The sequence below is a fragment of the Chionomys nivalis genome, chromosome 1, assembly GCF_950005125.1.
Source record: "Chionomys nivalis chromosome 1, mChiNiv1.1, whole genome shotgun sequence".
NCBI classification, from domain to species: Eukaryota; Metazoa; Chordata; class Mammalia; order Rodentia; family Cricetidae; genus Chionomys; species Chionomys nivalis.
In genome coordinates, this window is record NC_080086.1 from 81,945,774 (window position 1) to 81,968,390 (window position 22,617).

A 22,617-nucleotide genomic window follows, 5' to 3' on the forward strand; every position below is an offset into this window, starting at 1 on the left:
AGGTGGAAAAAAGTCCTTATGATTCTGTCCAGAAGGCAGAATTATATGCCATTCTTATGGTGCTAAGAGATTTTAAAGAACCTCTTAATGTAGTTACTGAATCACTGTTGCAGGAGCTCCTTCTACTCCTTCAGCCAATAGACACTGAGATGTCAGCCCACTGAGGCGTGGTCTCTCTCCCTTTAAAAAAGTGGCCACTTCCCTCTGCTCTCACTCTGGCTTCCGGCTCCACTTCCAGCATGTAGGCTTCATTCCTGATTGTGCAGAGGACTGTTGTCTGGGACGGTGAGCTGTAAGTTTTTCCCCCTTAAAATAAATAACATCTCTAATAATCTAATTCCAAACTGATGTGGGATTGTTTGTGACTTATGCCTTCAATTGGCGCCTGAATGTGCGGCTTTTTGGCTATTCGCCTTCGAGCCTTTGGTTGCTGTGCGGCTGCCAGGAGCCGGTGACCTCTCTGCCGAGGACTCCTTCCCCCCTCTGCACAGCCCAGAGCTGCTCTCAGCAAGCGACCACTCCACCGCTGCCACCGCCGCCGCCACCGTGGAAAAAGCAAGCAAGCGAACAGAACTCAGAAAGGACAACTCAGCTCAACCTCCTCCCCCCAGCCCACCGCGGGCCGGCCCGCCTGCCATATTTGCCCACACCTAGCAGCAACAGCAGTGCAGCCAGTGCACAGCGTCACTCAGCACACAAGACTGCTCCTCGCCCTCTCCCCGCGCGCGGCTGAGTCCAACGTACACTGCCACCCACCTGTGGTTAAATAATTCACACAGCACATGGTCTGTGAGTTTAACTTCTGGATTTGAGTATATATTTCAGAATATTTTTTCTGGTTCTGACTCCTCTGCCACATGGATTCAGGTGCACCCCACCACCTATTGGCAGGCAACGGTCATTAGAGGTAAAATTTATTTTGATTAAATACAAATAATTACAGGCTTGCTTGAAAATGTCGGGCATTACCATTCAAGTTTTTCACAACTTTTCTAATTATACCATGGCTGAGATTTTACAAGAGGATATCCCACTGGTTTGGATATTCCTGGGGCTTATTATTCTACTTTTTTTTGGCGGCTTCTTTAAAATATGGTTTGATATTAGAAAAATGATACAGTCTTTACAGAATGAATCCAGGGTTTATAGGGCAGAACTTGAATGCTTAAGAAAGGGCACAACTGTTTTGAGTGACAACTTTCAGTTGGTTGAGGTAGTTTCAAAAACAAATCAGACTGACACCAACCTCCTCAAGAAAGAGTTTGAAATTCTCAAGGAGGAGAATAGATCTTTGTCTAATATAACTCATTCAACTGAGCAAAATTTAGGAAAGGTGCAGTCTAATATTAAAGAGAGCTTCACTGCTCTGGAGGAGGGGACAGCTGATTTGGCTCGTAAACTTCAGTCCCTGTTTGTAGGTGCTGAAATATTATCTGACAGAATTCAAACCACCTATAGGACTTTATCAAAGGGGTATGAAAAATTAATGGATAGGATTTCAATACAAGAAGGCGCAATTCATGCTTTGAAAATTATGTCCAAGGATGAAATATTATCTCTAACAAACAAACTTCATACCTTAGAATCCTCAGTGAAGGCTTTGGAGCATAATTCTGGACAGGAGATTCAGGCCTTACAGAAGGCAATGGTAAACAGACTTGAAAAGATTGAGAAAATTCTAAATTCTGATGAACAGGGGCAAATGGTAGAAAGGCAAATTTTAACTCCATCAGTGAGTAAAACTCTCTGGGGTAATTCCCATAAAACTCTACCTGCCTTTCCAGTAATAACAACAGAGAAGGTGACTGGTTCCAGAAACCCTAGGGACATCAAGGAACATACATGGGAACCTGTCCATATGAATGATCTGAAAGAAATTAAGCAGGCTGTTATGAGTTTTGGGCTACATTCCTCCTTTGTTAAAGAGATGCTAAAAACATGGTCTATCAGCAACAAGGTCACGCCCCACGATTGGATTCAGTTGGTTTCAGCCGTCCTAGAGATGCAATTGAATTGGAAATGCTTATTCAGGCAAGAGGCTAGAGTTTTAGAACAGCAGAAAAGAGCAAAGGGAATTGAGATTTCTCTAGATCAAATTCTAGGTGAAGGGCTCTTTTCCGACCCTCTGGAACAAGCTCATTATAATGAACACACCTTATCCATATGTACCACAGCAGCCTTAAAGGCTTGTGACAGGGTTCAAGACCCAGGACAGAGAATGGAATCATATATCAGAGTTAAACAGGGTCAGATAGAACTCTTTAGTGAATTTTTACAAAGACAAATACTGTACAAATAGGGATATCTGACCCAGAAGCACGAAGTATAATTATTGAGTCTTTGGCTTATGAGAATGCCAATATGGAGTGCAAAAGGATCTTGGGGCTATTAAAGATGAGATCAGTGCCCTTGAATGAATGGGTCTTGCATAGACTTAATGTTGATACATTTGACTATGGCACTGAAACATGGGTAGAAGAAGCAATTTCCAATGGTAAAAGAAGACATCAGAGTACCAAATGCTTTAATTGTGGTAAAATGGTGCATATGAAAAGGGATTGCAGACAACGGGTTTCCAGAAATAATAATAATAATAATGCCTCTTCTAGGAATAACAGAAATAGGACTCAGCCTTCAGGTTTATGTAGGAGACGTGTCAAAGGCAGGAATTGAATGAGTGAATGTAGATCAACAAGAGATAGACAAAGCAACCCGCTACCATTGGGAAACACAATTAGGGGCCTCTTGCAGACCCCCATGGCGAATGTGGTCCAGTCATTCCCAGTTACTATAGAGAACGTGCCTATATATTAGAAATTATAAATTAGAAAGCCCCATGTCTTCTGTTAAAAGCAATAACGGGCTGAAGGATGGGTTACATGTATCTTGGCAGACTTCTATAAATGAACAAAGACCAAAACTAAGACTGTGTAAATGGAATTTTTTATTACTGGATTACTGGACACAGGTGTGGATGTAAGTATCATTACTCCAGAATCTTGGCATCTGAACTGGCCTCTTCAGGAGGTAGATGTTCAGTTCCTGGGAATTGGAACCCTCTCTCGAGTAAGACAAAGCACGAGATGGGTTGAATGCATAGGGCTAGAAGGGCAAATAGGAAAACTAAGGCCATATGTAGCCTATATTTCAGTGAATTTATGGGGCCGTGACCTATTGCAGAAATGGAATACTCAAATTAACATTCTTGCTGCTTCTAGAGGCTATATTTTTGAGAAAAATATTAAAAGATATTACAGAAGCTGAATACTGGCTGTTTGGGCTGTACAAGAACACAAAGCAATTGATGGCCCTTTAAGCCCTTCCTCTTAAATAGTTGACTGAGAAGCCAATATGGATCAAACAATGGCCTTTAGCTGAGGAAAAGTTGCAGGCTTTAGAACAGCTGGCACAAGAGCAATTAGAGGATCGACATATAGAAGAATCTACCAGCCCTTGGAATCCTCCTGTATTTGTTGTTAAGAAAAAATCTGGTAAATGGATAGTGGTGACAGATCTCAGGGCTTTCAACAAGGCTATTCAACCTATGGGTCCTCTGCAATCTGGAATTCCTTTGCCCTCTTTATTTCCAAAAGGATGGCCTCTCATAGTTATTGATTTAAAGGATTGTTTCTTCACTATACCTTTTTAAGAAAAGGATAGAGAAAAGTTTGCCTTCACAGTGCCTACTTATAATAACTCTTAGCCTATGAGGATGTACCAGTGGACCATCCTCCCACAGGGCATGTTGAACAGTCCCAACTTTTGCCAATATTTTTAAATCAACCATTGCAAATAATAAGCAAGCAATTTCCCAAGTCTATCATTTATTATTACATGGATGATATTCTATTGTCTGATTCAAACAGACACCTTAGAAAGACTGAAAAAGTAAAGATAGTTTTACCTAAATGGGGATTGCAGATTGCTCCTGAAAAAAATACAGAGAGGAGATTTTGTTAATTATCTAGGTCATAAAATAGGTTTGCAAAAAATTAAAACGCAAACGGCACAAATTAGGAGAGACCAGTTACAGACTCTTAATGTCTTCCAAAGATTGTTAGGAGACATTTCCAGTCTACGACCAGCTGTTGGGATACCTGATCTAACAGTTCATTTAAACAAAACTTTAGATGGTGATAAAGATTTGAATAGTCCCAGACATCTGACAGCTGAAGCAGAAAAGGAACTGACAATGATTGAGGAAAAATTATAAGAGGCACATGTGGATAGGATGAACCTAAATCTTAGTTGCATTCTAGTCATATTGCCTTGCAGAATTTCTCCTACAGGAATTTTGATGCAGAGGGAAAATACTATTTTAGAATGGATCTTTTTACCACACAAACCAAGTAAAAAATTTAAAACTTATGTAGAAAAGCTCTCTGAATTAATTATAAAAGGTAAACTGAGACTTCATCAACTAGCAGGTGTAGACCCAGCAGAAATTATAGTACCTTTCACTACTGATGAAACAAAAAAGTTATGGGAAGACAATGAACCATGGCAAAGGGCTTATGCTAACTTTTTTGGAGAAATTAATAGCAACTATCCCAAAAGTGATAGACTTAACCTTCCTAGAATTGTACATAACGCTCCAATAACTGGAGCCCGTATGTGTAGTGGGAGCTGCCCCAGCTCCTGGTTGCCTGGCTAGCTTATGCCCCGAAATAACATCACACAAACTGTAGCATTTATAAACAAATATCTTTTAGCAGCTGTTGCTCCTTCCTCAGCATTCAAACAATTCAAACAGAGCATAATAGCATATAGTATCAAGATTCTCATTGTATTTTCCATCTTTTTGCGGCTTTGTTTTAATCTCTATTTTGTTTATTTTTACTTATATTTTATGCTTTTTGAGACAGGTTCTCTGTATCTTTGACCTGGAATAACTCTATAGACCAGGCTGTCCTTGACCTCTCAGAGAGCCACCTGTCTCTGCCTCCCAGGCATTGGGATTAAAGGTGTATGCTACTAAACTTTGAACTCACAGAGATCTGTTTGTCTCTGCCTTTTAGGCACTGGGATTAAAGGTGTATGCTACCACACCTTGAAGTCACAGAGGTCAATCTCCCTCTTCCTCCCAAGTGTTGGGATTAAAGATGTGTACTACCACACCCAACTACACACCCAACTACTTTCTTTCGTCCTTTTTTACTTTGAAGAACTTTAACATTTAGCCTGCATATATTTTTAAGCACACTGTAAATCATTTAAAGGTTTTCTTTGTCTTTGAATCTCTCTTTACTGTATCTCTCTCTTTTTCTGACCACACGAGCCTTTAAATTACTGAGCAATATGGGTAGGATTAAAGCTGTGGCTTTGCCAGCTAGATACAGCCCATTCCTTAGCTTTCCAGGCTCATGGCGGAGGTACCGGCTGTAGCCATGTTTATCACCACAACTCTGTGGCATTTCAAGGTCCCTGCCAGCAAGCAAGCTGTAACACTATATCCACAGACAACACTCATGTCCTCTCTCTGTAGTCGGCCCTCCTGCCTCAAACAGTCAGAGTTTGCCCTGGCAGGATGTACCAGAAAGCCAGCATTTTAAATAAAACAGCACAACTTCTTTCCTGCTATGGCTGAAAACAAACAAACATGCAGTCAGCTTCTATCAATTCCATTTAAGTGTTTCGTGGCAGGACCTCTTAATGAGCTGCAGGGTTTTGCAGCTAAAGCTGAGTCAGGAAGCCTCTCTTAGATGAGAGTGCTTGCTTGCCTCTAGCAAGCAGAGCAGACATGAGAAATTGCTGCTACCAAGAAAACATGCTTTACTCTTTCCCAAGCTTTCTCAGGCTTTCAGTGGATTCAGTTGTCAACACGTCTGGGTGCCATTCTGTAGTGGGAGCTGCGGGCTGTGTTCCTGCTTCCCCAGCTCCTGGTTGCCTGGCTAGCTTATGCCCTGAAATAACAACACACAAACTGTATTCTTTTAAACACTGCTTGGCCGATTAGCTCTAGCCCTTACTGGCTAATTCTCATATCCCGATCAACCCATCTCTAATAATCTGTGTAGCATCAGTCTTACCGGGAAAGATTCAACATGTCTGACCTGGCGGCTTGCTTCATTGCGTCTGCCTCAGAGAAGAGAGCTTTCGAGTCTGAGCTTACTTCCTCTTCCTCCCACCATTCTGTTCTGTTTACTCCACTCACCTATGTTCTAACCTATTAGGGCAAAGCAATTTCTTTTTTTTAGTTAACCAATGACCTTCCTCCATCACATACATATTATACTGATGCAAATAAATCAGGGAAAGCAGGTTACAAGTCAGATGAATTGAGTAAGGTGGAACAAACTCCTTATGATTCTGTCCAGAAGGCAGAATTATGTGCCATTCTTATGGTGCTAGGGGATTATAAATAACCTCTTAATATAGTTACAGATTCACAATATGCAGCAAGAGTTATCTTGCATATTGAAACGACTGAATTTATACAAGATGACACAGAGTTGACTTCATTGTTTATTCATGTACAAGACATAATCAGGAATAGACTTTGTCCGACGTACAAAACACACATCCGGTCCCATACGGGTCAGACTGGTCCTCTAGCACAAGGTAATGCTGAGATTGATCAATTATTGATTGGAAGTGTGTTGCAGGCCTCAGAATTTCATAAAAAGCATCATGTCAATAGTAAAGGCCTAAAGAAAGAATTTTCCATTACATAGCAACAAGCTAAGGACATTATAAAGAGATGTCCTACTTGTTCTTTCTATAATCAAACACCGTTGCCTGCAGGGAGTAAGCCAAAGGGTACTCAAAGGAATGAAATATCACAGATGGATATGTTCCACTTTATGGAATTTGGTAAATAAAATATGTACACCACACCATAGACACGTATTCAGGTTTTCAATGGGATACTGCTCTGAGCTCAGAAAAGGCTGATTCAGTAATCACACATTTATTGGAAGTTATGGCCATCATGGGTATACCTGCACAAATAAAGACAGACAATGGTCCAGCATATGTATCTAAGAAAATGAAATGCTTTTTTGATTATTATAATATAAAACACATTACAGGTATACCAAATAATCCTACAGGTCAGGCAGTTATAGAAAGATCAAATTGTACTATAAAGGATATACTGAACAAACAAAAAGGGACTGAAAATACCCCCCAAAATAGATTACACAATGCTTTATTAACCTTGAATTTTCTCAATGCTAATGAGAAAGGAAACAACAGCGGCAGAAAGACATTGGATAATGGAAAAGTCTGCTGAAATAAATCAACCAATTTATTTCAAAGATGTGCTGACCTCTCAATGGAAGCCAGGAGATGTGCTATGTTGGGGAAGGGGTTTTTCTCTTGTTTCCACAGGAGAAGAAAAATTGTGGATACCATCAAAATTAATAAAGTTTTGATTTGAAGAGGGGAAACCTTTGGAAAGGTGAAATGACAGCTCATCCACAATGATGATATTCATACTGGTGGTAAGAATAACATATAGAATGGCGGCATGGTTCTGTTCTTATCTCCACAGGAAAGCATTCATCTTTGAAATATTCAAGGGACCCTGGATGTTTGAAAAATGACAGATGGAAAAATAACTGTCCAAAAGGGACTATCAAGAAAACCGAATAGGTTCTGTAAATATAAAAATCTAAGATATACAAAATCATATTTCTAAATTTATAGAGCTGGTTTTGGAGATGGACTATGGCTCAGTCTCTCTCTAATTCCAAGCCTGTTGTTAACAGAAAAACCCAGAGTTTCTGGAGTTTCTGTCTCATGTCAAGAGCCATGATATGGGACAGAAAGAAATATGAGTTTAGAAAATATCTTTGCTTTTCTTCATATCTATCATACCTTTCATTGAATATATCTATCATGCCTTTCATTGAATATATGTATGTCTATATATGTCTATATGATTAATGTTTAAGTTTTTCACAGTGAATAATGAATTTTTCCTGCAGTGACATTTGAAGTTTCCAGGAAGAAGATGGGGCCCCGTAACAACAACTCCATCTGTTTAATATGACGTCATGATATTGATAGCATTACTACAAGACCTGTTTTTGGTACCAGCTGCACAAGACTGTTCCAACTTGGTTAGCTGAAATGGTGCACATCTTGTACAACGTTCTGACCAGACCTCCACAAAATACTCAGATATTGTTTGCAATTTTAAAAGACATTGCTCTTGAAGTTTAACCATGATTTTATTTTCACAGGATCCCCCAGAAAGAACGTCGCGCCCATGACAGCTTTAAGTAATTCTAGAGGATGATGTCCCCTCTCCCAATAAAGTTTGTCCTTGGGTTTAGGGACATCCATCATTTAGGGGTTGATTATAATTAGTATATTGTTGAGGGTTGGGGGAGGAATTTTATAAGCTCAGGAATCTTTTTGAAAAACAAAGAGCAATGATGGGATAATAGATTTGTAATTGTGAGTTACTGTTTTTAGACAAATATATTGGTATCAATTATTGTATATTGATACAAAGTTAAATTATGTTGACTATTGTATGCATGCATGCTTCTACCTCTATTTAAAACATTTTTTATGTATTGACATATATTGTATTGATATATATTGTATAAATTTACCATATTGCAGTGTACATTTCTACCTCTGATTAATATACTTATATATTGTTTAAGTATTGATATATATTTACCATATTGCATTGTATATTTGTACATTGTTTATATTTGGAGGTCATATTGTCCTCATCTATTGCACAGTTGTTCATTGTCTTAATCTTTAAGTTATATAGGTATTGAGAATTATATAGATCAATAATCATCTAAGTTTGTCATTTATAATTAGCCTAATCAGATTCTTTAGATACATAGAGATTATATTTAGTATAGATAGATAATCTTCAACCTCTTCAAAGAGCTGCAGAAAATGGCCTTTAATTTAACACAGAGTTTCGTGGTGGTGAGACACAATTGCTCCTGGCAACACTGATCTATTCCCGAGAGAATGTTAAGCACCAAAGACATTCCACCTGGAGCCTTTCTTTTTGGCAGACCTGGCCTTTGGGCAAAGAAATGCCCATGCCTCAACTACTGACAGAGATACAGTATATCCATACATGGATAAAACAGGACTGTCTTATCCTGCCAAGACAGGGTAAGATAGTTTTGAAAAGTTTCTTGCCTTTGAAAATGGTATGTCAGTTATGTTAGGCCTTAGCAAAAGTTGGTTGCTTCAATGCTACAAACGTGACCTTAGGTGATTGCCCAGGTAGCTAGTTGTCTCTGTGATTTGTTGCATAATACTATTTCCCTTCTCAGATCTTCGATGTGGTTGATGACTTGGCCAAGTTATTTATTATAGAAGACTTAAGCTAGTTAGAATAGGATATTTGTACTTAGTATATATTTTCATAGAAGGTTTAAAACTCTCTTACTTAAACAAAAGGGGGAGGTGTTGTGGGAGCTCCTTCCACTCCTTCAGCCAATAGCCACTGAGATGCCAGCCCACTGGGGCATGGTCTCTCTCTCTTTAAAAAGTGGCCACTTCCCTCTGCTCTCGCTCTGGCTTCCGGCTCAGCTTGGCGAGTAGGCTCCATTCCTGATTGTGCAGAGAGCTGTTGTCTGGGACAGTGATCTGTAAGTTTTTCCCCCTTAAAATAAATAACATCACTAATAATCTAATTCCAAACTGGTGCGGGATTGTTTGTGACTTACACCTTCAACTCACAATATGCAGAAAGAGTTATCTTGCATATTGAAACTGATGAGTTTATACCACATGATACAGAACTGACTTCATTGTTTATCCAGGTACAAGACATGATCAGGAACAGACTTTGTTCTATGTTTATAACATACATCCAATCCCATATGGATCTGCCAGGTCCTCTAGCACAAGATAATGCAGATACTGATCAATTGTTGATTGGTAGTGTGCTGCAGGCCTCTGAATTTCATAAAAAGAAAATCAAGTCAATACCAAAGGCTTGAAGAAGGAGTTTTCTATTACATGGCAGCAAGCTAAGAAGATTGTAAAGAAATGCCCTACTTGCTCTTTTTATAACCAAACACCATTGCCTGCAGGGACTAATTCAAAGGGTACTCAAAGGATTGAAATCTCACAGATGGATGTGTTCCACTTGGCAGAATTTGAAAAATTAAAATATGTACACCACACCATTGACACTTATTCAGGTTTTTGATGGGCAACTGTTTTAAGCTCAGAAAAAGCTGATTCAGTAATCACTCATTTATTAGAAGTTATGGCCATCATGAGTATATCTGCACAAATAAAGACGAATAATGGTCCAGCTTATGTCTCTAGGAAAATGAAACAGTTTTTTGCTTATTACAATATCAAACATGTTACAGGTATACCATACAATCCTACAGGTCAAGCAGTCATAGAAAGATCAAATCAGACTATAAATGATACGTTAAACAAACAGAAAGGGGTGGAAAATACCACCAGAAATAGGTTACATAATGCTTTATTAACCTTGACTTTTCTCAATGCTAATGAGAAGGGGACAAGGGCTGCAGAAAGACATCGGATAATGGAAAAGTCTGCTGAATTAAATCAACTAGTTTATTTCAAGGATGTGCTGACCTCTCAATGGTAGCCAGGAGATGTGCTGCCTTGGGGAAGGGGTTTTGCTATTATTTCCACAATAGAGGAAAAATTGTGGATACCATCAAAATTAATAAAGTTTCACTTTGAAGAGAAGAAGCCTCTTGGAAATGATAAATGACAATTCATCCACAATGATGACAATCAGACCAATGGTAAGAAAAATATATAGGATGGGGGCAAGGTTCTCTTCTTACCAGCGCAGGTAAACACTCATCTTCAAAGAATTCAAGGAACTCTGGATGTTTGAATATTGACTGATGGAAACTAGTTACAACCCAATAAGGATCAGCAATAAAACTAAATAGGTTCAGTAAGTATGAACATTTTAAAATATGTATTAATATTCATTTATTTATAAATATGTGAACCTGGTTTTGGAGTTGGACTCTGTCTCAGTTCCTCTCCAATTCCAAGCCTGTTGATAAGAGATATCTCACAGTTTCTGTCTCATGTCAGGAGCCATGATATGGGACATAATAATAATAATAATAATAATAATAATAATAATAATAATTGATAAACTTTCTTTGCCTTTCCTCATATATGTTTCTGTCTTTATTACACCTTTCATTGAATATATATGTCTGTATATGTCTTTGTAGATAAAGTTTAACTTTCCTATAACAAACAATAAATTTTCCTGCAGTAATCTTTGAAATTTTCAGGATGAAGATGGGGCCCCACAACATCAACTCCACCTGGTTACTATTACATCATGATGTTGATAATGCTAATATTAGATCTGTTTTTGGGTACCAGCTGCACAAGACAGTTCCAAATGGTGCACATTTTTGACAACACTCTGGTTGGACCTCCTCAAAACACTCAGAGACTATTTGCAATTTTCTCAGACCAAATATTAATCTTGGAATTTTACCATCATTTACTTTCACAGGAACCCCTAAGAAGAACGTGGCCCCCATGACAGCTGGAAGCAATCTTAGAGGACAATGTCCCCTCTCCCAGCAGAGTTTTCCCTCAGGTTTAGGAACATCATTTAGGGGTTGATATAGGGTTGAGGGAATGGAGGGGTATTTTATAGGCTCAGGGGTGTATATTGAAAAAAAAGGGGATTAATTGGTGATGGAATAATAATAATATTGGTATTTGTGAGTTATTGTTTTTAGAAAATTATATTGATATTGATTCTTGTATATTGATACAAAAGTTAAAGTATATTGAATATTGTATATGAGTATGCTTCTACCTCTGTTTAAAACATTTGTTATGTATTGATATATATATATATATATATATACATACATTGTATTGATATATATATATATACACACACACATATATATTTGCCATATTGCAGTGTACATTTCTACCTCTGATATTATTTATGTAATGATATACATTGTTTACATTTGGAGGTCATTGTCTTCATTTATTGCACAGTTGTTTATTCTCTTAGTCTTCAAGTTAGATAGGTATCAAGAATTATAAGTCAATAGTCATATATGTTTGTCATATTTATATTTAGGCTAATCAGGTTCTTTAGATCCATAGAGATTATATTTAGTATAGATAGTATAATCTTCAACCTCTTCAAAGTGTTGTGTAAAATGGCCTTTAGTCTAACCTAGAGTTCCATGCTAACGAGACACAATCACTCCTGGCAACACTGCTCTATTCCCTAGAGAACATTGAACATCAAAGACACTCCACTTGGAGCTTGTCTTCTTGGCAAACTGGCCTTTGGGCAAAAGAAAAGACCATACCTCGACTACTGACAGAGATACAGATTATCTGTAAATGGATAAAAACAGGATTGTCTTAACTTGCCAAGACAGGGTAAGATAGTTCTAAAAAGTTCCCTGTCTTTGAAAATGCCATTTCAGTTATATTAGGCCTTAGCCAAAGTTGGTTGCCTCAACATTGCAAACGAGAATTTGGGTGATTGCCCAGGTAGTCAGTTGTCTCTGTCATTTGTTGTACATTTTGGAAGTTTCTCATTTGTTCTTCCTGGTAGCTCAAGTAATATTACTTCCCTTCTCAGATCTTTGATGGAGTTGAAGATTAGATAATTGTAGTTAGCCTCTACATTATTTAGACTCCTTGAATTTGAATGTTTAGTAAAACTTTTGTTATATACTTCTTGCTTAGTATTGTTTGTTGTTTGTAATTTTATATTTGGTATCTGTTCCTACTGTATGTAGTTGTATTGGATTTTCTTTGATCTTGTTTAGACAAAGGGGGAGATGATGGGGAACTTCAGACAATCACATTCTGTTTAGGGTGTGTCCCCCTGGGGCCAAAGAAAAACAGATAAAACATCCCAGGTGCACTTGCCTCTTCCCATTTGTTCCCTGTGCTCCTGGATTGCTGGAACCCTGGTTTTGTAAGTCCCCTTTGTTTTATTTATTAAAGCTGAATCTTTTATATTAAGCTCGTCTGGTTAATTCTAACTACTGATCGACCACATCCCTTCACGGCATCTTAAAACATTAAGATTAAAGGAAATCATGCAAGCTTTGTTTCATGAACTAAATTGTTTTTCTTAATCATTAACTTGAGCTGTGATCTGTGTAGCTCCATAGGTAAAATTCATAGTCATTAACTATGTAACATATACCTGTATTTATTTTTATTCATTAAAACTCTGTATAAACTAACATTATTATTATTATCAATTAGACAATGCAGCTTAGCAAGGAATCATATATATATATATATATATATATATATATATATATATCTTGAGTATGTTTTTGCACACAAATGCATGCATGTGTAACAATAACAATTAAAGCACACATCATGAATTTTGAAGGAAGTGGTGAAAAGACATGAGAGATCTTGAAGTAGGAAGCGGTAGGAAATGATGAAAATACTGCACTATATATTTATAGACACTCCAAAAATGTCTCCATGTCTCAGAAACATGTAGGGAGGAAACATTTTGATTGAAAAACTACAGTTTGCTTGTAGAAGGAGGAGCAGGCTGCTTCCCGCTGCCAGCTCCTGGCTGTCTGGCTAGCTTATGCCCCAAAATAATTACACGGAAACTGTATTCTTTTAAACACTGCTTGGCCTATTAGTTTCAGCCTCTTATTGGCTAATTCTCACATATTGCTTTAACTCATATTTAGTAATTTGTGTAACACCATGAGGTGGTGGCTTACCAGGAAAGATCTTAACCTGCGTCCATCTCAGAGAGGAGAGTCATGGTGACTGCTTAACTCACTGCCTTCTTTCCATCATTCTGTTCTGTCTACTCCACCTATATAAATCCTGCCCTATAAAAAAGCCAAGGCAGTTTCTTTATTAACCAATGAAAGTAACAAATCGGCAGATGACCCTCCTCCACCATTTCCCCCTTTTCGGTTTAAACAAAAATGAAGGCTTTCATTTTAACATAATAAAATTATATATAGCAAAACAGTTATAAAGCAAGAATTCCAGTTACAATATTTATCTTTATCATAACAATGGAAAACTGTAACTATAACTAACCATTCTTCAACTCCATCAAAGACTCCAGAAGGATATAATATTACCTAAGCAAACAAGAAGTCCAAAACTCTAGAAATGACAGAGACATCTCACTGTATGGACAGTCACCCAAAGTTCTTTTCTGCCATTGGGCCATCCATCTTCAGCCTACAGGCCCATAGTATCAAGCAGACATTTCCATAAAGCAGGAAATTCCAAAGACAGTTCAGTTACTATCTGCTGTGTACTTCAGAATGTCTTGCAGACACTTTCACGAATCAGGAACTTTGGAGACCATCTTCGGCAAGTTCAGCAGTCCTCTTTCTGCGGGTTTGCCGTGTCCAGTTTATTCAACAGTCCAGGCAAGAGCAGTTTCTTGCCCAAATGGCTATCAAACTCCATAAGGAGCCTCTTCAGTGCCCATCTTCCACTTGAAGTAGTTGGTGCTGCCAAGAGCAGACATATCTCATTGTCATGAAAAACCCTAAGTTATTTAAACATTAAATGCCATATTCTTTGAAAGATATGAATAATGCCTACCTAATTGAAATATATCTCTATATATCTAGAAAATCTAACTATCTTGACTACAAGCTTGACTATTATTTATGATTATCCTTCAACAACCTACATTTCCTAAATACACATTACATTTTTAAAATGAATTACACAATCACCATACCTTAATCAAGATCAGAAATACATACACATATAACAAAATTGACCTTAAAATCCACACCAATGCAATTTATTCATATTTATATCATTTGCTGATTCATGTTAACTTTTCCCCCTATCTCACAGATTCAATAAAATTGTATTATGTAATTGATAAAGTTTGCATCCTCCTAAACTCAAATAGAGTACTTGTTCATTTCAAATTTTAAAATTCTGGAAGCAGAAAATATTGTTTTGCCTTGATCCTTGTTTATTTCTTTCCACTGCCGTCACTCATGTTTCCTGTGATTTGTTTGTACCAGTGGCTCTTAGGTTCTTGATGTCTTATTCAAAGAAAGGAAGAAGCACAATATAGTAAAGCAGGAAATCATCCTATTCATAAGAAAATTGAAGCACAGGAAAAAAAAAACACTGACATAGGGTAGGAGAGCCTGCATAAAATTTTCTCAATAGATAATTTATCCAGAAAGAGAGGGTATTGGTTGCTGAAAAGTCTGATGTATATAGTTGTCTGTATCTAATGAATTGTTTTGTTCTGTGTTAATGTCCTTTTTATCTGATACATTTGATTGTAATAATATGCATGATAAACCATGCATATGAATTGGATAATATATAAGATGTTTTCCATAAAATGGAGAGAAACTCAGCAGTTAAGAACATGGCCTACTGTTCTCAAGGTCTTGAGTTCAATTCCCAGCAACTACACTGTGACTAACAACCATCTGTAATGAGATCTGGAGCACTCTTGATGAAAAGACCTGGTTAGTCATCCTCATCAACTTAGACCATGAAAACCAATATAGACAAGTTCATCAAAACTGACATATACAGGCTTCACTTGTGTGCTTCAGCATTGCAAAGGTATCTTTTTTTCCAAATTTTATCCTTACTACACAAAGTCAGTTGTAGGCTACATTGGTTAACTGCTCATATTTTGTTCTCTCTTTCTTGATGTACTTGGCCATACTTGAGGCTCTTATGAAGGCATGGTTGGAATGAATTGCTTTCTTTGTTTAGAGAGTGGTATAAATGAAACTTTATGAAATTATAGCGCTAGTTGATAACTGTTTTGTTTGGAAAGGAATGTGCTTGTAAATCTTTCCCAGTGGGGTCCATGTGTGCTAAGCTACCCCTACACATACCTGCCCATTTGACTCAATCTTTTCTTAAAGATTTTTCTTTAATTTTCTTCATAATTTGAGGCTTGAAATTTGCTATGGTCCTTGAAGTGAAAATATTGCTTATAGGTATACACATTTGACTTGGTCTCCATGATTTGAAACCTTACAAGAAACATTAAAAGTTGTGTCTTTGTTGGAGGAGGTAGGTCACTAGGCGTATGCTTAGAGATTTTCAAGTTCAAGCCAGTTACCTCTCTGTCTTGATCTGACTCTTACTTACAGATAAAGAGGTAAACTTTTACCTACTGCTCCAGAGCCCTGCCTTTCAGCCTATAGCCATGCTTACTACAATGTTGGTCTTGGGCTAACATTCTGGAAAGGAAAGTACTCAAAATGAATTATTTCTTTTATAAATATACTTGGTCTTGTTGTCATGTCACAACAATAGAAAAGTAACTAAGACACCTGCCCTCCTAACAAGAAGAGCAAGGAAACAAACAGGTAAAGAGGAAAGCCTCCTCCTTTCCATGCATATAATATGAGATTTGACACCGTAGCCAAGAATCAAGTACTCAGAAAGAATTGTTTTCAGGAAAAAAATGGAGTATAGCTTCTGAGAATAGTCTGTTTCCAGTATCATTTTAACCAAATAGTCTTTTGGTGTTTTTCAAATATTTAAGACTTATTTATTTTTATTTTATGTATATTGTTTTTAACCATTATATATGTTTGTGTACCATATTACTACAATGCCATTGGAGGCCATAAGAGGGTCTCCAAAACCCCTGAACTGTTGTTATAGGCAGTTGCTGTGATTAATTTGGCTGTTGGAAATCAAACCCAGCTCCTCAAGAAAAGCACCCATTGCTCTTAACCAATAAGCCAGCATCTGAGCCTTCTTCCTTGGGATTTTAACATGGTTTGATTTTACCATAGTTAGATAATAATATCCTTGCAAAGATTATCCCAGCTGCATGTGCTTGTATGTTTATGATTTTGTGTGTGTGTGCATGTGTGTGTGCACGCATGTGTGTGTATTAACATCTCTATTGCATGAATTTTAGCTGTTTATATTTTTCTGTTACTCGGGATAAGTTTTTTCTATTTTAATGGAGGTAATGAAAAGAAGACCTGTGATTTTATTGCTCATGTTTGGAAAAAGGACAGAAATTTATGTCATAGGAAAATTCCTTTGAGCCCTGCACAAATCATCACATTGACCTTAATAACTCAGAAAAGAAAAATAGAATCAGCAACTGAAGACCGTAGAAGGAAAATTTTGGTCATCCTGTCCTCTCATTTCTGTTTTCCTGGGTGATTTATGTCATGACTTCAATCACTGAGGGAAACTGCTAAGCTGTTGACAGTAATAATTTGCACGTCTTCAGACTGCAGGCCACTGATTTTGAGAAAATACTGTGTGCCAGATCCACTGCCGCTGAACCTCACTCGGATCCCATTGGCCAAGCTGTTTGCATCATAGATCAGGAGCTTGGGAGGATTCCCTGGTTTCTGCTGATACCATGCTAAATAACTGTAACTGTTTTGACTGGCCTGGCATGTGATGGTGACACTGTCACCCAGAGATGCAGAAAGGGAGACTGGAGACTGGTTTATTTGGATGTCACATCTGGCACCTGAGTTTGGAAATTGAAAACAAATTTCCCACACAACGAATTATGCTAAGAAAACTTTCACAGAGGCAATGAAGGACTGACCACACTCGAATGAATAGATTTCCAATGCTGCCTTTCTTAACTGAAAGCCAGAGCAGCATCAACCCCAGGAGAGAAGTGGAGATCATGATGTCTGTGTGTGATGAGTCTGAGGCTGAGTCCAGGACAGGGTACGACCTGTCTATGAAGAAGTTATCGGTACAGTGGGCTGTGCTCTGGGCACTTGCAAATCAGCAATGGTGGGGCATAACCACAGGACTGCCTAAGAGATTCATTATAGGCCTGAGGTTGTCTTATGTCTCAGATCAGAGGGGCAGTATATGTATTTATAGGGAAAGAACTCATCTTTGTACAACGAAGAACAGCATTAGTCTATTATTTGAACTTTATTTTAATTCCTGTTTTATATAATGTAAAATTTGCTTGTTATGTTACCCTTGATGTCAGGGTCTGTCAGATACAGTACAATACTAGAAAGAACATAAATCATTACAGGGTTATTTTGTAGGTAATTGTATATATTAATGAGCCAAGGTGGCTACATCTTTTTTTATATTTATATATGAGATTGTATTTTAATTAAGGTATTTATCTCTCCCATTTCTTTCTTTAAATCCTCCCTACACCAATTTTCATTATTTTTCAAATCCATGGTCTATTTTTCATTACTTTATCATTTTATGTATGTATGTACTTGTGGATACATAAACATCCCTAAATACAAGCTGTTAAATCCATTTAATTTTACTTGTATGTATGTTTTCAGGGCTCATCATTTGGCCATGGGAAATCAATTGGTGTGGTTTTTCCTTGGGAGTAGTACCTCTATTTCTCCAGCATTTCTCTGATATCTTTAATTTTTTGTGGAGAACTGGGGACTCGCAGACTTTCCGTATTCAGTTTGGCATGTTCTTGGTGTCTTCCTTGCTTAGTTCACATTTGGTTAATAATGTTGGTGATATTGTACATGTATTTCTCTTGAAGTTACTAGGAGGCAAAAATTTCACAGTAGACTCTGTGATCTTATGACTTGCACAATCTCTTCACTAGCATTTCCAGAAATGTTTTGTGAGGCTTAAGTATTGTAGTGCTGTGTTGATATATCCATTGAGCTCCACAACTCGCCATGCAGTTTCTGGCTCACAATGATTCTCACAAGAGTAATAGGATATTACTTGAAGATGTGATTTGTCAGGAAGACCAGAATCTCTTATATCTAAAAAATTTTTTCAAGTAAGCAATGTAATTTTACTTATTTATGACCACTCAACTACAAAAAAATTACTTACATCAAGAGTATCCAAGGTCATGGTGTTTCTTCCTTCCATCTGTGCATAAAAATTTCCTTCATAGATTCAGTAATTCTAGGATTATATTGATACTGAATGTTCCTCTGAGTCTTCCAATTTTTAACTGACTCCTCTTAACAAGAATTACTGTCTTTAAAAATATGAGTTTCTCTCAGAATTGTCATTCATTGTCCTTGAGTGTACAATGGTTCCTAAACTTGGAAATGCTGTGAGCACCAAATCTTTCACTGACCTCACTAAGATTTCCTGTGATTTGTTTGTACCTGTGGCTCTTAGGTTCTTGGTGTCTTATTCAAAGAAAGGAAGAAGCACACATATAGTAGAGCAAGAATGAATTCTATTCATAATCAAAATCAAGAACAGGAGAAAAACACTGTCACAGGGAGCAGAGTCTGTATAAAGTTTTCTCAATAGATTATTTATCCAGAAGGAGGTAGTATTGGTTGCTGAAAAACCTGATGTATATATGGTTGTCTGTTTTTAATGAATTGTTTTGTTCAGTGTTGATGTCCTTTTTCCCTGATGCATTTGATTGTAATAATATGCATAATAAACCATACATATGAATAGTACAATATATAAGATGTTATCCATAATATGAAGAGATAGCTCAGCAGTTAAGGACATAGCCTGCTGTTCTTAAGGTCCTGACTTCAATTCCCAGCAACTGCATTGTGACTAACTACCATCTGTAATGAGATCTGGTGAACTCTTGAGGAAGAGACCTGGTTACGTATCCTCATCAATTTAGACCTTGAAACCCAATATAGACAAGTTCAACAAAACTGCCCAGATACAGGCTTCACCTGTGTGCTCTAGCATTGCAAGGGCATCTTTTTTTTTTGTTTTTGTTTTTTTGTCCAAGGATTTATTTATTTATTTAATTTTTATTTATTTATTTATTTTTATTGAAAACATTTCCACTTCCTCCCCGCCTCCCATTTCCCTCCCCCTCCCCCACTCCTCTACTCCTCCCCCACTCCTCTACCCCTCCCCCCACTCCTCTCCCCCTTCCCCTACTCCTTTCCCTCTTCCTCTACAGTCTGAAGAGCAGTCAGTGTTCTCTGCCCTATGGGAAGTCCAAGGTCCTCCCCCTCTATCCAGGTCTAGGAAGGTGAGCATCCAAATAGGCTAGGCTCCCACAAAGCCAGTTCATGCAGTAGGATCAAAACCCAGTGCTATTGTCCTTGGTTTCTCATCAGCCCTCATTCTGCATCATGTTCAGAGAGTCCGGTTTTATCCCATGCTTTTTCAGTCCCAATCCAGCCGGCCTTGGTGAGCTCCCAATAGTTCAGCCCCACTGTTGCAGTGAGTGGGTGCACCCCGCGCGGTACTGGTTTCCTTGCTCATGTTCTCCCTCCTTCTGCTCCTCATTTGGACCTTGGGAGCTCAGTCTGACGTCAGAATGGCTAAAATCAAAAACACCAATGATAGCCTTTGCTGGAGAGGTTGTGGAGTAAGGGGTACAGTCATCCATTGCTGGTGGCAATGCAAACTTGTACAACCACTTTGGATATCAGTGTGGTGATTTCTCAGAAATTTCGGGATCAACCTACCCCAGACCCAGCAATACCACTCTTGGGAATATACCCAAGAGATGCCCTATCATATGACAAAAGCATTTGTTCAACTATGTTCATAGCAGCATTATTTGTAATAGCCAGAACCTGGAAACAGCCTAGATGCCCTTCAATGGAAGAAAGGATGAAGAAAGTGTGGAATATATACATATTAGAGTACTACTCAGCAGCATCTTTTTTTTTCCAAATTTTATCCTTACTACACAAAGTCAGTTGTAGGCTAGATTTGTTAACTGCTCATATTTTGTTCTCTCTTTCTTGATGTACTTGTCCATACTTAGGCTCTTATGAAGGCAAAATTGGAATGAATAGTTTGTTTAGAGAGTGGTGTGAATGAAACTTTATGAAATTATAGCTCTAGTTGATAACTGTTTTGTTTGGAAAGGAATGTGCTTCCAAATCATTCCCACTGGGATCCATGTGTGCTAAGCTACCCCTACACATCCCTGTCCATTTTGACTCAGTCTTTTCTTAAAGTGTTTCTTATCTAATCTTTGCTTTTCTTTGTAATCTGTGGACTGAAACTTGCTATGGTCCTTGAAATGAAAATATTGCCCATAGATATACACATTTAACTTGGTCCCTATGTTTTGGAACCATACAAGAAAGACTAAAAGTTGTGTCTTTTTGGAGTAGGTATGTTACTTGGTGTGTGCTTTGAGACTTCCAAAGCACAAGCCATCCCCAGTTTTCTTTGTCTTGCTCTGACTCTTACAGTTAAGAAGAATACAGTTACCTACTGCTCCAGAGCCTGCCCTGCCTTTCTTCCTGATGCCATGTTTATTACAGTGTTGGTCCTGGGATAACATTCGAGAAATGAAAAACCCAAAATGAATTATTTCTTTTATAAATAGACTTGGTCTTGGTGTCATGTCACACCAATAGAAATGTAACTAAGACTCTTGTCCTCCTTGCAAGGAGAGAAAAGAAACAAACAAGGAAAGAAGGAAAGCTCCTCCCTTCCGTTCATAGGATATGAGATTTGACATCATATCCGAGAAACATGTACTCAGAAAGACTTGTTTTCAGAAAAAAAATGGAGTATAGGTTCTGAGAATAATCTGTTTCCAGTATCATTTTAACCAAATTCTAGTCCTTTGGAGTTTTTCAAATATTTACGACTTATTTTTATTTTATGTATATTGTTTTTAACCATTATATATGTTTGTGTACCATATTACTACAATGCTGTTGGAGGCCAGAAGAGGGTCTACGATGCCTCTGAATTGTTACATTCAGTTTCTGCCATTAATGTGCCTATTGGAAATCAAAACTAGCTCCTCAAGAAAAGTACCCAGTGCTCTTAACCAATAAACCAGCATCTGAGCCTTCTTCCTTGGGATTTTAACTTAGTTTGATTATAACATAGTTAGATAATAATATCCTTGCAAAGGTTACCCCAGCTGCATGTGATTGTATGCTTATAATTGTGTGTATGGGTGTATTAACATCTCTATTGGATGAATTTTAGCTGTTCATATTTTTCTGTTACTCAGTAAAACATTTTTTTTTCTATTTTTTATGGAGGTAATGGAAAGAAGACCTGTGATTTTAGTGTTCGTGTTTGGAAAGGGGACAGAGATTTATATCATAGAAAAATTCCTCTGACCCCTGCACAAAACATCACACTGACCTGAATAACTTAATAAACAGAATCAGCAGCTGCAGAAACAAGAAGGAACAATTTCTTCAGCCTGGGCTCTCACTTCTGTTTTCTTGGGTGATTTTTGTCATGACTTGAATCACTGTGGGTGGGTAACTGCTATACTGTTGACAGTAATAAGTTGCAACATCTTCAGACTTCAAGCCACTGATCTTGAGAGAATACTGTGTGCCAGATCCACTGCCACTGAACCTCGTTGGGACCCCATCGGCCAAGCTGTTTGCACTATAGATCAGGAGCTTGGGAGGATTCCCTGGTTTCTGCTGATACCATGCTAAATAACCGTAAATGTTTTGACTGGCCTGGCATGTGATGGTGACACTGTCTCCCAGAGACACAGGAAGGGAGGCTTGAGGCTGGGTCATCTGGATGTCACATCTGGCACCTGAGTTTGGAAATTGAAAACAAATTTCCCACACATTGAATTATGCTAAGAAAACTTTCACAGAGACAATGGAGGGCTGACCACACTCAAATGAATGTTGTCTTCCTTACCTGAAAGCCAAAGCAACAGCAACCCCAGGAGAGGATTGGGGATCATCATGTCTGTGTGTGATGAGTCTGAGGCTG

The 22,617-nt window shown here is 37.9% G+C and overlaps 1 protein-coding gene across 1 annotated transcript; it reads right to left on the bottom strand.

Annotated features, from left to right (window-relative positions):
* Window positions 1-17,150: 17,150 nt before the first annotated feature.
* LOC130877317 (immunoglobulin lambda-1 light chain-like) lies at window positions 17,151-22,613 on the bottom strand. Its single transcript, XM_057774522.1, has 3 exons — window positions 22,543-22,613; window positions 22,091-22,432; window positions 17,151-17,455 (listed from the first exon to the last, which is right to left on the bottom strand). Exons 1-3 carry the CDS (start codon window positions 22,589-22,591, stop codon window positions 17,151-17,153), a joined length of 696 nt encoding a protein of 231 aa, XP_057630505.1. The 5' UTR covers window positions 22,592-22,613.
* Window positions 22,614-22,617: the final 4 nt, after the last annotated feature.

Bases quoted from the DNA above. Each gene is read 5' to 3' on its own strand.
- LOC130877317 (XM_057774522.1), bottom strand. From the start codon at position 22,591: ATGATGATCCCCAATCCTCTCCTGGGGTTGCTGTTGCTTTGGCTTTCA. The intron at 22,433-22,542 runs GTAAGGAAGACA...TTCCAAACTCAG, and splicing joins GCTGTTGCTTTGGCTTTCAG to GTGCCAGATGTGACATCCAG. The intron at 17,456-22,090 runs GTGAGAGCCCAG...TTCCAAACTCAG, and splicing joins AATCACCCAAGAAAACAGAA to GTGCCAGATGTGACATCCAA.